Below are 14,995 nucleotides of genomic sequence, written 5' to 3'. Positions count from 1 at the left end.
TGTGTGTTTGATTGTACAGAAATGTTATCGGCAGTGTATCAGTTGCCTCCCGTGCTATCTCAAATTTCCCCTCACGAGACCTCTCACCTTTCTCTGTGACACAGGTGAGGAAAGGGAAAATTGACAGCATGACTCAAGTGGTCCCCCAACCCAGCCTGTCTTCCAGGGCGCCCTACCACGCAAAACCTTTCTCCATACCAATAGTTTTGCCCCTGACCTCAGAGCTAAGGACCCCCAGCGCAGAAGCAATGGAAACTACACCCATGTCTCACCAAGCCACCTCAGACACTGCCTCCCACGTCGACCCTCACGACGTCAGCCTCTCTGAAAGCATGAAGGGCCTCAGCAGGTGAGTGTGTCTGGTGTAAATTATAAAAAAAAAACAACCCCATTATCGATGGCTATGTGTGATTTATGTTTAAAGTGTTATTTGTGAATCTTGTTTTTCAAAAGAGTTTAAAAACCAGGCTCATTTACTCTGAAAAATGTGGCCAGCCACTCTTTCAGTTTTATGACTTTATTAGCATCACAGTATTGTCTGCATGATGCTTATGACTGGTGTAAAATCATGTAACACACACAGCCACACACTTCACTGCTAGATGCCTGCATGACATTAAAAGATACCTTATGGAGTGAAATATGAAGGAGGGGCTCTTTTAGTGGTAAATAGTTCATGACTCCTGTATACATATGCAATGTGGTGTTAACCAAAGAACCTGTAGCCTGAGCCCGGTGGCAGCGTTTGTTTGGCGTGCAGAGCAGCCTGTCACAAGAAGCTGAAACTGGAAACCTCTTGGTGTTAAGTGCCGTCCTGGAATAGCAAGACTGCAGCTGTGTCTGTTGTTGAGGTTTTGCTTTAACTCGGAGTTTAGAGTAGAACTGCGTTCAATTGAACTTCACTCGTTGGCCAAAAATCACTACTATACTATTTAACATTAGCCTTTTTTTAAACATGCTACTATTTATCCCAGTTTTTCTCTTTACATAGTGATAAATCAAAAGTGCGTAGAATTGGATGCGGGAAGTGGAAAAACTGCAAATTATAAGATATGAGCATGTCGCATGTGATGCTTCCAAGTATTTGGATAAAAAAAAGGTGACGACGTTTTTGGCTTCTGTGACCTTTAGTATAACATTAATCAGTGTCTGACTCCTGTCATCACAAGATCCTTTTACGCGTTACATAAAAGTTTAGTTTGACACGCAAACATAGAAACAGAGACAGCCATGCGTCCTATGAATGAGCAGAAAAAGTATTTGCCCCCTTCCTGATTCTTTTGGGGGGATATCTGTTATTCTTACATGTTTCAGATCATCAAACAGATTTTATTATAAGAAAATCGCGTTTGTAAATGATGATAATTTCATTTATTAATTGAAAAAAGCTATCCAAGCCTTGCCCTATGTGAAATATATTCATTAACTGTGAATAATCACATTTGTTTTGGTTTTTTCGGAACGGTGAGTTCAGTGATACGAAATCAGGAAAAGGGCGATATGTCTTTCACAGCACTGTGCTGCAAGGGTTTATATACATATAGCCAAGATCATGCACTATATTAACCCAGGTGCTGGAGTCAGAAATGCCTGGAATACATTAAAACCATTCTGTGCTTCCAAGGTGGCAAATGCTTTTGTCACCAATCTTCAGGTGGATTTTCCCCACACCCTAAAATTCTCCTGGTCCACTTGTATCTGGTGGCTGTTTACCGAGTACCTCCATAATGTGCGTCAGCAATCTGAACTCACTGGTATTTAGTATTAGGCACATGCGATGTGCCAAAAGACTTGAATTACTTCACCATGTCTAATGCAAGAAAGCAGCAGATGCTCTATAGTCGTGTCTAACAAACTGCACTGTGGTATTTTTTGTGGTGTTTATAGAAATTTAATTTTCTGTTATCATGTGAAAAAATGCTTTACCATATAAGTCAAAATGATAATTTTCCACAAATATAAATCTGTGTTTTCATGTCTGTAGCTGTAACTCATGCCGGGCTGGCAGCTTGCTCTCGCTTTCTGTAGGTATGTGTCAAAGAAGTCTGTACCAGCATAGTGCTGCTTATACCACAGCTGGACCTGAACTGTTTTAGATCCAGTTTAGCTAAAATGAAAAGAAAAGTGCAGATTTATCTTGTCCAGGATAAGTTTGATTAAAATATGCCTAAAAATATGCTATACTTTTTTAAGGGAATAAAATGGGAAATCAGTTTAGTTTGCATCAAATTGATGGTAAAGAGAGCACCACATCATCGTTGTTTGTTGTTGTATCATATTAAATCTAACACATCGTTTCACAAACTGCTCCCATCCCGGGTCTTCACCACAGACTTAAGATCAAAATAATCCTTCTCAGGAGTTCCTGGAAGTAGCTCCACTTGTTGTCCACTTTCTCTTCTGTATGTATCAGAATCCTCCATACACTAAGTTTGTTTGCCTCCGGCCGTCACCTGTACCTGTTATATATCACATTAATCTGATTCATCGTACAGGCCACTCTAGCCAGCATAGCAGAGTCATGACAAGCTGTTATTCTCTTAGCATTGCATTGTTGCACACTGGGAATGCATACTGGCTTTTCTGTTGAGTTGCCATGGTTCAGTGAATATCATGATGTAACCGCTGAGATTCTTAGAAGCCCGTTGGAAAAAGGTGTGAGTGAGGAACATTGCAGTGTGCTGTGAATGCAGGTTCCCTGTGGGTTAGCAGTATTGTTGGCCGCCTGTCAGGAGGTCCCGTCCATCAGCCTGAACATCAGACAGCACACACTGTATTTGTAGAAAGAAGCTGCTGGCTAGATCAAACTGGTTTTCTAACAAATTGCATACTGGTGTATTTTTTTTTCCAACACTCATATGAGACGGTGGCCGTCAGCTGTCACTCACACTGTAAGTAAGGTAAATATTTTGCTTGGCGCTCTGATCAGATTTGTGCTTATCAAACTAATAACTAATGACTGTCATATTTCATTTGTAAACCATCTAGACTGAGCTTCTGTGTTACCTTAACAATGTAATAAATATGTAGTGAATATAAAGGATATACAGTACAAGCAAAAGCAAAAAGTTTGTGCATTCAGTGAAGTCATGCTAAATTCCACTTTATGTTTGCAGCACCCGCTCAGATAATGGGTTTACGTAGCTTAATTTTAAGATTAGCAATGCAAAACACAGTGACAGCACCTACAAAGTAATGTCATGGAAAATGTTCACGTCGAGATTTTTAATCGTACGTCTCCTGTTGTTGTCGTTGTCGTGTGTAATGGAGAAATTTGGGGTGGGGGGCAAGGTAAAGAAGGACTCGGTGAAAGCAAAAAAACTTACAGCTAGATTTTTTAGGTGAACATCGGGACTACGTTTTTTGTGGGGGTTTTACACATTTTTAAAAATGTTGAAGAAGCAGAGCGTGTCCAGATTGACCAACTTGCCATTAGTAGCTTTCCGCTTAACTCAAAGGGATCAGGCATTGTCGGAGTATGCCTACAAAAGCTTCTTGTTATCCCCTCAGTAAGGTAGTGGGTAAGCAGGATTTCCGCTTTTTTCTTTTGCAATTCACAGCGGCAGTGACGGCACGCACTATTTTAATACGCTTGCCAGACTGTGTAACACCCGGTAAGAACATGCGGATGTGGGGGAGAAAAAAACTCACCCGTAAAGCTGCAAAAGAATTTGGAAGAGTTATGTAGTTGAAGTACCCCTTCACTAAAACAAGGAGTGTATGCACATTTTCCGTACATTGGCCAATTTAAGAAGACTTTTGAAGCTCAGTAAACTTTGGCCCAATTTGATCGTGCCTGACTTGAAACCGAAATCCTTTGTTTTGAACTTGTTGATGTGCTGCCCGGATGGCCAAAGTGGTCCGCCCTCACGTCAACATGCCCGCTGCTTACAGTAAGCCAATTGCAGGAACAGCACGTAGCAAAGCAGTAGAGTACTAAATATTGAGTGAATCTGATCCACAATAACATGTGCAAGCTGCTGACTAACTGTGCTTGTTTGATGTCATAGGGTTTATGTTCTTATGTATCTGACACTCATACTGAGATATATAAACATTCAAACGAGTATGTTTGATCAGTTTGCTTCAATCTAAGGAGAGGGAACTATTGCTGGAGAGATTAGTGTTGGGTTCACCACACACATTACTTCTCTCTTTTTATAGTATTGAGTTACTTCCTATGTAAAGTAACATTATAATACCATTTACTTCATGACATCCATGCTACTGTGTAACATCACCTGAGATGTGCTGTCAGGCAGCTACAGCTACGTCCGCACATTGAAGCAATGCGCTTGTTACACATGACTGTGACGCTGACAGGAGGTAATTAGCTGGCATTTCAGGATCTGGTTGCCTAGGTAACCCTGTACCGGCTTGAAGTTGAGAAACATTTATCTCGGGACCTGCTTTACATCGCTAGCAGTTATTTTGCCCGTCGTGGCTTGGAGTTGCCAAATATCATTCACTTTCTTCTGTCTGTGGTCACCACATCACTGCAAATTGTTTCCTGTGTGGACGCAGCTCTAAAAATATAACGTTGAACTTAACATATTCATGCACAAGGAGAGCATGGACACATCTTTAATCTTTATCTTTTATTTTACTATCACGTTATTGTTTCTTTGCACTGTAAATTCAAAATAATGTTCATATTAAACCTGTCAGGTGTGTAGACTGCCATCTTTGTTTTCCTTCCCACACAAACTGAGATTTTTTGTTTTGTTTAGTTTTCTGTTTTTTTGGAGAAACGTGCATGCGCATGAATTTTTGTTTTTTATAAAAACCACTCAGCAAGTTGAAGGGTTATGTTTATACCAATATTGTAATACTAATTAGTTCAACAATTAGTTTTCCTATTAAATGTCAGATTACCATATTAGATTAAATTATTGCAATGTTGTATCTAATAATGATTGTTAAGACTTAGAGAGACAGCTTGACTTCTAACTAGCAGCAAAAGTACAAAAGTGCTTTAGTTATTACAGGTTTGGGTAATTAAAGTGTAAGTATACTATAAATAGTGTAATGTGCATACAATATACTCCTTTTATAGAGCTGAGTATAATACAAATACCATATTTTATGGTCAAATTGTATGTTTAGAGCAGCTGTGAGTAAATTGGCAGAGCAGGTTAGCAGTTGTCCTGCAAATTTCCAAATGCCCTTGAGCAAGATGTTGAAATCGAAGCCCAAAGAGTAAACATAGGAAACACTGCTGAGGTCAAGTGGCCTGCTTTTAACAACCATATTTGTTCAAACTTATAAAATTAGATGATCAGATGGTAAAAGTAATATTTTTCTCCCTGACTCTCTGTGTAGTTAATTAGCTGATTGTTTTGAAATCAAAGTAAAAGCCTGCACTGGATTGCAGTTACAAAACTATCCGCTGTTCCGTTTTTTGTCAGCATTTGGTAAACCAAACCTTTTGTCCCAATGTTATTTAGATCTAAATATAAAGCACTGTAAGAGTTGCTTACACAGCTACTATCTTCTTACAGAAACATCCAAATAAAGTCCTAACAGTTTTATAAAATGTAGTAATAAGTCACAGTGTTTTAAACTGAAAACATGCCTCTTTGTTTCCCTAATTTCTTGAAAATTGTTGATTAATTTGTAAAGTGGATGAATCGGTTTTATTTATTTAAAAGGTCTCATACTAAATTTAATGAACATACAGAAACCTTACTGAGATCTGTCAGCACTTTTTGATTTTTTAAAGGTTTAACATTACAACAGTTCACGTATTTGTACCAATCTTTTTTTTCTTTCCTTGTCTCAGATAATAAAGAACTGAGCTCTGCTTAGGCAAACAAAACCAGGCGATTGTGAAATTTTTTAACTAGGATATGAAAAAGTTAGGCAACCTCAAAATTAGTGCCAAGGTTGAGTTCCTCTTATTGTTGCATAATTTCATCCTGTGCTTCTGGCATACATGCAGCAGCAGCAGCAGTAGCACCTCAGCCTATATTCCAGAGCAGCACATAGTTCTCTTGGTTCATAATAATTACCCGAGACAAGCTCCACAAAGGCACTGATCTGTAGCACTGCATGGCCATTATTCTGCAGACAAAAGCCAGTCTTGTGCATGTCCTTTTTTTAGCTGCAGGGAAATCTACTGTTGTGTGGGGAAATGTAATGTTTTGATCTCACAGGACTTTGCGCATCCTGCACGCTAATTGAGTCTGTTTGTTTTCATATTTCAGCTCCCAAGATGAAGACAGACCAGTATCTCCTTTCTACATGAGGTAGGCCTCCTGTATATGTGTTAGAAAGCAGGCAGGACGGGAACAGACTGTGTTGTTTTTGATCGGAGGTGTGGGGGAAGTGGCTGCATGCTGCCTCAGTGCATTATCATCAGAAACAATGAAGCTGCCAGTGAGAGGGGCAGCAGGGCAGCATGCACATGCAACAGTTTGCTCAACACTGTTTGGTTATTGTCGCAGAGACAGCACGTTGTCAGAAACACCGGCCAAGTAGAGGACGCAGCAAAAGACAGTGTTCACAGATGATGTGCTGATTACAGATACATACGTGGACTCTTTTTTTAAAGTATATTTAATGCTGGCAAATATTTTGCACCAGCTTCCTCGTATGAATTCATGCCAGTAAAAAATCTTGAATAGTTTTATCCTCCTAAATGTGAGGATTTTCCTTTCTCAGCAATGTTTCTTTTAAAAGTCAGGATAACAATTTAGAGATAACTGATGGTGACAGTAATCTTTAGTTGAGGCAGTGTTGTTTCTCTCTGTGTATCTCTAAGTGATCACCTATAAACTCTTCCCATCCCCACTCACTTGTCATGCTCACGTTCATTGTGAGTAACTCCATTTCCTACTTGTCCACTGTCACATGCACACATCTAGTTGGAAGCACAGCTGAGCTGTCTGCTAAGGTCTACATGCATCTGTCACATACAAAGGCTCTCAGACTGCCACTTAGTTGGTTAACCTCAGCCCGGTCAAACTGGATCACAGATTGATGTATTTTATTTCATTTTATTTTATTTTCTGTTTTGATTTGCCAAGAGCCTCTGAAGGTCCTGGCTAACATCTGACTGTGGTGTAATACTGGATTACCTGAGCGAACGTTCCCGGTTACACAGTGCCGGGATTTAGCTGGCATAAGCTTCAGCTGGGAAAGCTTTGGAGTTGTTCCGTTCCCACTTTTTACGCCTTAAAGACCTGTTGACTTTAAAACACCAAAACAACCACTGACTAGAGAAACACATTATTTTGGTCTTACTGTTATTTGCAAAGTAGTTTTCTTAGTTAGGGGGTCCAGAGTGAAGCAATTAAATTCAGCAGTCCTTAAGCTTTTCTACAACAAAGAGTTGCCCTGTTGGCTTTTTAAACACAAAAAAATGCACAATAGGGGAATTAAAATGAGAAGACCTGTCATATCGTCACAGAGCAGACTTAAAAGTTCAGCAAATCTTACAGACGCTATAAAATTTGAAGTCCAAATTAATGTTTTGAGTCTGCCTGGAACTATATTTCTTTAGGATTTTATAAAATAATGTTTGTTTTTATCAAGATAAAGAAGACTTATACTGTTCTCATGCCTGTTTATAAAGTAGAAAGCTAAAGAATTTTTCTTGGATGATAAGACCTCGAGGATTACAGCGTTTGGACAAGAAACAGTGAGCCCATAATGCATGATGAAACCACAGCTTTGTATTGTGTTACCAGAGCCAGCATAGATATTTGCCCTTTTGACCCTATCTTTATAGGGTGTGGCTTCATATTTATTGCACAGACATGAGAATGGCCAGTCAGTCAGTATCACCAGCCAGAAAAGAAGGACATTTCATAAACACATTTATTTATTCTTAAGAATTTATTAGTATTAATATTTTAAGTTTGTGAAGGCGTTTCACCTCTCATCCAAGAGGCTTCTAAAGGTGGACGAGTCCCAGGTATTTAATCCCTTTGGAACAGGTCAATGGATCACTGTTGATCATGTGAGTCATCCCATGAGCCAAGGTGTGAACAAAGGCGAGGATCATTACCATCAGCGGGGGTTAAGGGTGGAACCACGGTGAAGAAACCTTGGATGAGAGGTGAAACTCAAACGAAGTCCAGTTTCCTTCTTTTTCAAGCTCTCAAGACGACCATGATCTGGATGAATGAGAATCTACACGGACATCTTCATTAATGCGTCATTATCACTTCCTCTTGTGTATCAGTTATCGATACACAGGCACTTTAAACACAGTCATGAGCACTGTATTGAGTTTCCCTGTAATTCCCACCCTCAGTCACAAAATGCCAGTCTAATTTTAGGCTGAAAAACTGGTTACCACTTGAACGCATGTTGAAGTGTAACACACCTTGGTGCTGCATAAACCTTTAAGATCATGTTGTCTCAGTCAAAAGTAACTGGAACAAACCTGAGCAAGACAACTGTTAGCTGACATGCAACTTGTTCTCCATGACTCTTCAGGTGTAAAGCTAAAAATAGTAGAACTAAAACAAATGGTATCAAGTTTGTTTAAAGACAAAACACTCATGCCGTGGTTATGGAGTAACAACAGAAATGACTCTCGGTGTACGTTTTTACAGCTAGGCAGTGAAATTTCACACTCACTTTGTTAATCTGCCGTTTACCTGGGCTTTTTGGCGTAGTTTTATATGTTAGAGTACTTTCTAGAAAGGATTGGTAACTTTGCCCGTTCATATCCTGGCAGTGATGTTCCTGTTGCGCTTGTGATGTAATGAGTCGTCCCTGTTGCCCCTCAGGTCTATTTTTCCCAGAGGTCATAGCTAAGAATGTCTTTATTACTCACCAGACAGCCATCCCGTCACATACCACAGTGGTTTTACAGTTACCTCTTCAGCTGAAACCAAGTCAGTGGGGCACTACGCTCTCTGGGAAGTGATGCCATCTTCCTCAGAAAACTGCAACACTTCTTATATCATGTGCCAACCAAAAGACTATTTGGCTCGACTATAGCTGCTAAATCTTCAGGAACCAAAATCTTTTGTAGGTAGTGATGCTAAGCTTAAATGTCTAAATGTTTAGACTAATGTCTAAAAACCAATATGGATGGAATGTTTTTTGCTGAATTTTTAACTAGAGTACAGCCCACTGTGTATGGTTTTAATTTCTGATCCATATTTAGTTTTTTTTTAGGTTAAAAGAAGACAAATAATCATGTGTTACTCCTTTGGTTGGCTCTATCGTATCCCGAGATGAATCTGAGAGTCACGGGATCATTTAGATATAAATACATTTTTCCTAGCTTCCTGTACATCTAAATCTGGATCTTTTTCGTATGGGAAACAGTTCAAGCTGAAGTCATGGTCCAGGATGAACAGACAGTAGTACACAACTTTTTTGTTGTAAGCAGCCGCAAGCTAAAAAAAAAGCCATGATCTACTGTCATGGTGCTATATTTGCAACTTAGAGCATGGCCTTGGTTTGTTAGTCAGAGTGCCATAAATGTTTCTTGAATTATGACAGTCATCAAGTCACATATGTAATTGACTGTCTTATCACCTTTTACCCCCGCCTGCCTTTCGCATGGGCCACAGCCCTAGAAAGTTGTAGACAGCTCTAGAAACGTCTGTCGTATTTTAGGCTTTAGTATAGATCGAATGTTCAAAATGTGACATTTGTGACAGCCACTGAATCAACCATCCCTTTAACTTGTCGCAGATTTGTTACACGGTAGCAATTTTCTTAACATGATATAACCAAGGCGTTCAGTTTCTGCTTCTGTCACAACTTCCCCTTTCTGTTTTTCCCTCCGTTAAAAATGAAACTGCACTGAAGAGAAATGTGATTTTGTTTTCAGGAATTTGTATTTGTGAGTAGAGAAACAGAAGATTTAAAAAAATCCCATGTGGATTATTTGAATTCCTTATACTTGTGAGTACTTTACAACTTTGTTACTATTACACAGTGCAGCAGGCTTGCTTTTAACTCGGCCCGGCATCCTGCCTTATAGATTTGTTATAGATTTGGTAATATCAGTACATGCCTGTGGCATGTTACACAGCTCCACCACAGTCACCTTCACAGTACACCATCATGCCGTTATTATCTGGTCTTTCATCAGCGATCCCATTTCCAGTTGTTATTACTGTCAGCACCACTGTTTATGGAAGATTTCGTTTGAGGTCACCCTCGAAGATGTTGAGGAAGCTGTAGTCCAGGAAAAGCAGACATGATGTCGATCAGTTGGTCGAGGCCAAAGCAACTTCCTGAGGAGAGCGGATTTTTCTTTTGCTGTGCCAACTTAGTCACAAGAGTAATGTGTTAATGTAATTATGATCTAACACTTAGCTAAATATGTAATAAAAAAAAAAAGACCAAAAAGAAACCACTTAAAACTCATTCACCCTGTAACCTATAAAATGTGAGAAAATGACCCTTTACATCCTAACCCTACGGTCACAAAAGATAATGTTTAAGATTTTTTATTTACTTGTTTTTTCTCAGTTAGACTTTGTAGGAGGGAAAATACTGAAACATCGAAATATTTTCAGACGTCTGAATAAAACCTTTTAAAGATGTTTAAGCAGTGGTGATGTAACAGCGGTGTTATGTTTTTTTCTACAAGCATTCAGTTGAATCCAGGTACTTACACAGGTTACAGACACATTTCATGCTGCATATAGTTTACAATCCTATTGCTTTACCCTACAAGTATTTAACAAACAGAGGGCGTTAAAAATAAAACCAAAATGAAGTCAGAGATCAGTATAAAGGTCCATGACCGTGTACTCTGCTGCTGGACTTACTGGTAGCCATGGAAGCCAGCCACTTTGCTCCCCAAGGATCCATTTAAGCTCTGAACGCAGCTGAGTTTACCTCTCACCCATGCACTTGATCACCAAAGGCCACAACGTGAGCCTCGGGGGATTTTCAGTGTTGCTCAGTGACCTATGTGAACACTTGTTTCTGCGCATTAAGCTTCCCTTCTTGTTTTTCTTTCAGTAACCACCTCTCGCCCGTCCACTGCAGACCTGGTGTGGTAAAGTAGGTATATTTCTGCTTAAAATAAAAATAAAAAGCAAAGCTCTTATGAAACAGTGAAGAGCATAAAATGGTGGATTTCCTTATCTACTCATTGTGTTGCTCCCTGAAGTTTTCTGGACAGGACCATACGCTCAGCAGTGGAGCAGCACCTCTTTGATGTGAACCCCTTAGAGGATCAGCATTCAGACGCCCACGAATCGACCCCGTGCCCTTCACGGGTGACACTAACAGCGAGGCAGAGACGTAGGCACCAAAGAGAGCAGCAGCATCAGGAGGAGGGCCAGAAACACAGGGAAAAAAACAGGTACCGTGGGCGTGGCATAATCATAATCGATGTTACTTGCAGAAAGTGGCCTTCATAGTGGAAGCACTACATCGTGTTTCTCCTCATTTATCATCTTAAAGCAAAATAATTGTAATTTACTTGTCGTACTGACCACTCAAAGCACTTTAACCACACGTTCATACAGCCTCTGCCTCGCATACATGGTCAATTTAAACTCACTAGGTTACTCAGCCTGCATGTCTTTGGACTGTGGGAGGAAGCCGGAGTGCCCGGAGGCAACCCACGCAGGCACAGGGAGAACAAGCAAACTCCACGCAGAAAGGCCCCGGCCAAGGTCGAGACCAGGGAGCTCCCTGCTGTGAGGCAACAATGCTAACCACTCCACCATTGTGGCGCCCACTTTCATTATGGAGGTCTGACCTCAGAGGCTTCCTGCAGTGATACTACAATGATACTTTCAGTTGATGTTTCAGTTTCAGTAAACAGTGGTGAAGTTTTGTTCTGTGGGGAGAGCTTTAGTGTGCAGTCATAATAACTGGTATCATTCCAGTAAGGAGCTAATCCTTGTTGATGAAGACCTGGTGGAGTCTGAGAGATCAGCGGCACGTGGATTTTGGGGAGTGTCTCAACAGCAGAAAATGTTAATAAGACAGGACAGTAAATAGACTTAGCACAAACACTAAACAGCACATTAGCTGCTTGAGAACATATAAAAAACGCATCGGGATGACCTTGGGCATTTGGTTTCCAGAAGCATTTCATCCGTTTTTAATCTGATTTAAAACCGAGCAAGGCGAGCAGAGAGAGAGTCCGATGGAAGGCAGATGTCTTATTTCCTCACCCTTTTCCTTTTCGTCTGACAACAGAGCGCCTTCCGTCACAGGAGACACCAACAAGGAGAACGTCCCGTCGAGCAGCAGTTCAGGCAGCGTGGGGGAAGACATGAGCAGCCGTGTGGACTCACAGGAAGGCCAGAGAAGTCACGCTGAGCGAACCCCCAAACCCAGGAAGCCAAAAAAGAGCCCAACTCTCATGCAGCTAAGCGAGAACACGGCTGCCCACGCAGTGAGTCACACCTTGTACTCCCCGTCTCTTTTCATCTTTATGAGTGTGACATTTTCCCTCCTTCTTTACTATTATAATTATTATTATTAATAATATTATCATCGTGAATTCATTCCTCTTTTCCCCTTGTGCACATGGCGTCACCACATGCAACAACTTCTCAAACTAATGTACCAATGATGAATGAAGCATTCATCTCAACTCCCTGCCCTCCTTGTTTCTGAGTCACCGCAGATAATTGCCTATTGCAGTTGACAAGAATCACTAAGTGGAGGCTGTGCAGCATCCTAATGGTGCTCTGCCATTAGACACCAGCTTGTAATGTGCAACATAATGCTAATTGTTGCCCACTCCTTCAAACGTAAAGGCCAATTATGAGAGTGCAGTTAGCCGCTGCTTTTATCTGTTTTAGATGTCATGTGGATACATGAGTCCAGAGGTTTCTTTAGTACTGAGTACTTTTTAAAAATGTAGTAAAATACTTACTGACAGAGATTCTTATTCGGATCATTAACAACAACGCAAAAAGTGATCGGCAGCAGGGAATTAAATTCAGTGGAAAGAAAATTATTGATTTAAAAGGGCGGAAGCTTTGGCTGATTATAGCAACAGCTGTGTTTCAACAAACAAAGAGAAAATATTAAGTTGAAAATAAAGAAAAAACCTCAAAACAGAAATGTTTTGATGATAGTCATACACCAGTTCTATGTTTGTTGGCCACTTTATTTATAAACATTTTAAATACGGCAGTTTAAAAAAATGTATTCTGATCATTTGTGTGTTTATATTCTATGTTTTTTTTTTATAAACACAATTAGCTCACACTCAGTTTTAACAATATAAAAATATTGATTGTATGAGATCATTGCTTGATTCTAAATTAAGCAGCAGGTTTGCTTTGTAGTAGCTGAATGCAGCAGGCGTTTCAGTAACTGTGAATAAAAAAAAGAATTTATTTATTGAGTTTTGGAGTTTACTGCTACATATATTAACTACATCATAGAATATCTAAGGGTGGGTTTTCAGGATTGGGTAATAAATTGTGGAATTACTTGATTTTTACAGTATTTTAATGAGGTGAAGTTAGTCCAGCACTTTTTGTTTTCTGACATTTGTTTGTCTTCTTTTTTATGTGAGGAGGAAAAAGTATTTTTGTCTCAAAACTCACATTGAGAGAGAAAGATAAGAGAGAAGGCTACTTCAGTTAGTTAATGGGCCTTTGATTAATGAGCTTTACAACTTTGGCAACTTATTTATTGTCAGTTCAGTTTTTAAACAAGTAAATATATTCAAATTGGAGCTTTTCAACTGTGACATTTTATATGTTAAATAAGTAATTAATTATTTTAATAGTTTATTTAATGGTCTGATTGTAAAAAAAATTACTTTAGTATACTCAGCATTCAGGTAGTGTGTGAAAGCCCTGAAAGTCACAGCAAGGTCACGGTGTGCGGTGCTTGTGGCTCAGACTTGTAGTAACCTGATCTCTGCAGACTCTTGAGTACGACTTCACAGTTGGCTCTTAAGTGACTTTTGCTGATGTAAAGTTGAGCCGCACCGTTTCGTCTCATTTAAAATAGCTTTGTTGCGTTTACACACTCGCACTCAGTGAGCAGAATTCGATAAGTGCAGACTGTTTTTATTTTTTGAGCCTCCATGAATCCTCCTTGCGCAACAGCACAGATGACACAGAGTCCCTTGACACACATACGGTGAATGCATGATAACTGGCACCACTGTGATTGGACGGTTAGATGACTGTAAGTATCTGTCTCCGTTGGTGGGCACAGCTGTCTCTGTGACTGCCAGCTCTTTAGGTCAAGAGTCACTGAACTGCATGCCAGGCGCCAGCTCCCAGATGTCTGTAAGGTGTTATAAAGCAGCATGTTCTGGACTATTTGACTTCTGCAGTTGCTGGGAAGTTCAGATTTGTGGTTTTAAGTGAAATTTCTCAGTTACGTTTTAATTCAGTATAGACTTTGTTTCTTGCAGTGAACATCATCAGGCCAAAATTGATGCGTACCCAAGAATCTTCATGGCCTTTGCATATTGTGTGGTTAAGTGCTAAACGGGATAGCGTGCTAAGCTAAGATGATTAGCTGATACACACTGCACTGCTAAAGCATCAGCATGCAGGAGCTGCTAATCTTTGTGCATCTTTACTGACAAGTGTAGGTGACCAGCATGAAAAGTAGCTTTGCACACTCCCCCTGACACAGACTGACAACAGTAAGCCCACGTCAGGTATCACATTCAGTGATCAAGTGGCCTTTATCACATATTTAGGTTTGTCGAGCATGATATAAGCAGTCCAATGAAATTAAAAGCAAAAACAAGATGAGCTCATCAGAGCAAAACCCATTAAAAAATAAATAAATAAACAGTTGCAAAATTATGCCACTTAGCTAATTACAGTTTGAATGTGTGTGGTTTTAATAGTTCAAGGAGTTTGCTGATAAAAGATCTGATGATAACCAGAAACGCAGATGCTCAGGCACACAGAGGCTCTACTAGTTCATCTGAAAGCAATGTTGTTGAGCAGGTTGTTGTTATACAAGGGACAAGAGTAAGCAGGCTGGCAAAAAAAAGTGAGCAAACCAAAGGCAGAGTCCAAAAAACAGAGAAGGTCAAACAAAAGAGAGGAAAGTTACCAAACGA

The 14,995-nt window shown here is 39.9% G+C and overlaps 1 protein-coding gene across 3 annotated transcripts in view; it reads left to right on the top strand.

The window, feature by feature from the left end:
- fam13a (family with sequence similarity 13 member A) overlaps positions 1-14,995 on the top strand; it is a 49,866-nt gene that overhangs the window by 20,144 nt on the left and 14,727 nt on the right. For all 3 annotated transcript variants that reach the window (XM_082536812.1, XM_082536811.1, XM_082536813.1), the window contains exons 8-12: positions 105-349; positions 6,207-6,248; positions 10,945-10,986; positions 11,096-11,290; positions 12,139-12,337. In XM_082536812.1, coding sequence (XP_082392938.1) covers positions 105-349; positions 6,207-6,248; positions 10,945-10,986; positions 11,096-11,290; positions 12,139-12,337 — 723 coding nt within the window. The remainder of the gene's footprint in view (positions 1-104; positions 350-6,206; positions 6,249-10,944; positions 10,987-11,095; positions 11,291-12,138; positions 12,338-14,995) is intronic.

Source organism: Aulonocara stuartgranti (genome assembly GCF_965226115.1).
Source record: "Aulonocara stuartgranti genome assembly, chromosome: 6".
NCBI lineage: Eukaryota > Metazoa > Chordata > Actinopteri > Cichliformes > Cichlidae > Aulonocara > Aulonocara stuartgranti.
Note: the sequence above shows the minus strand (reverse complement) of the source record. Positions and strands in the feature narration are given on the sequence as shown.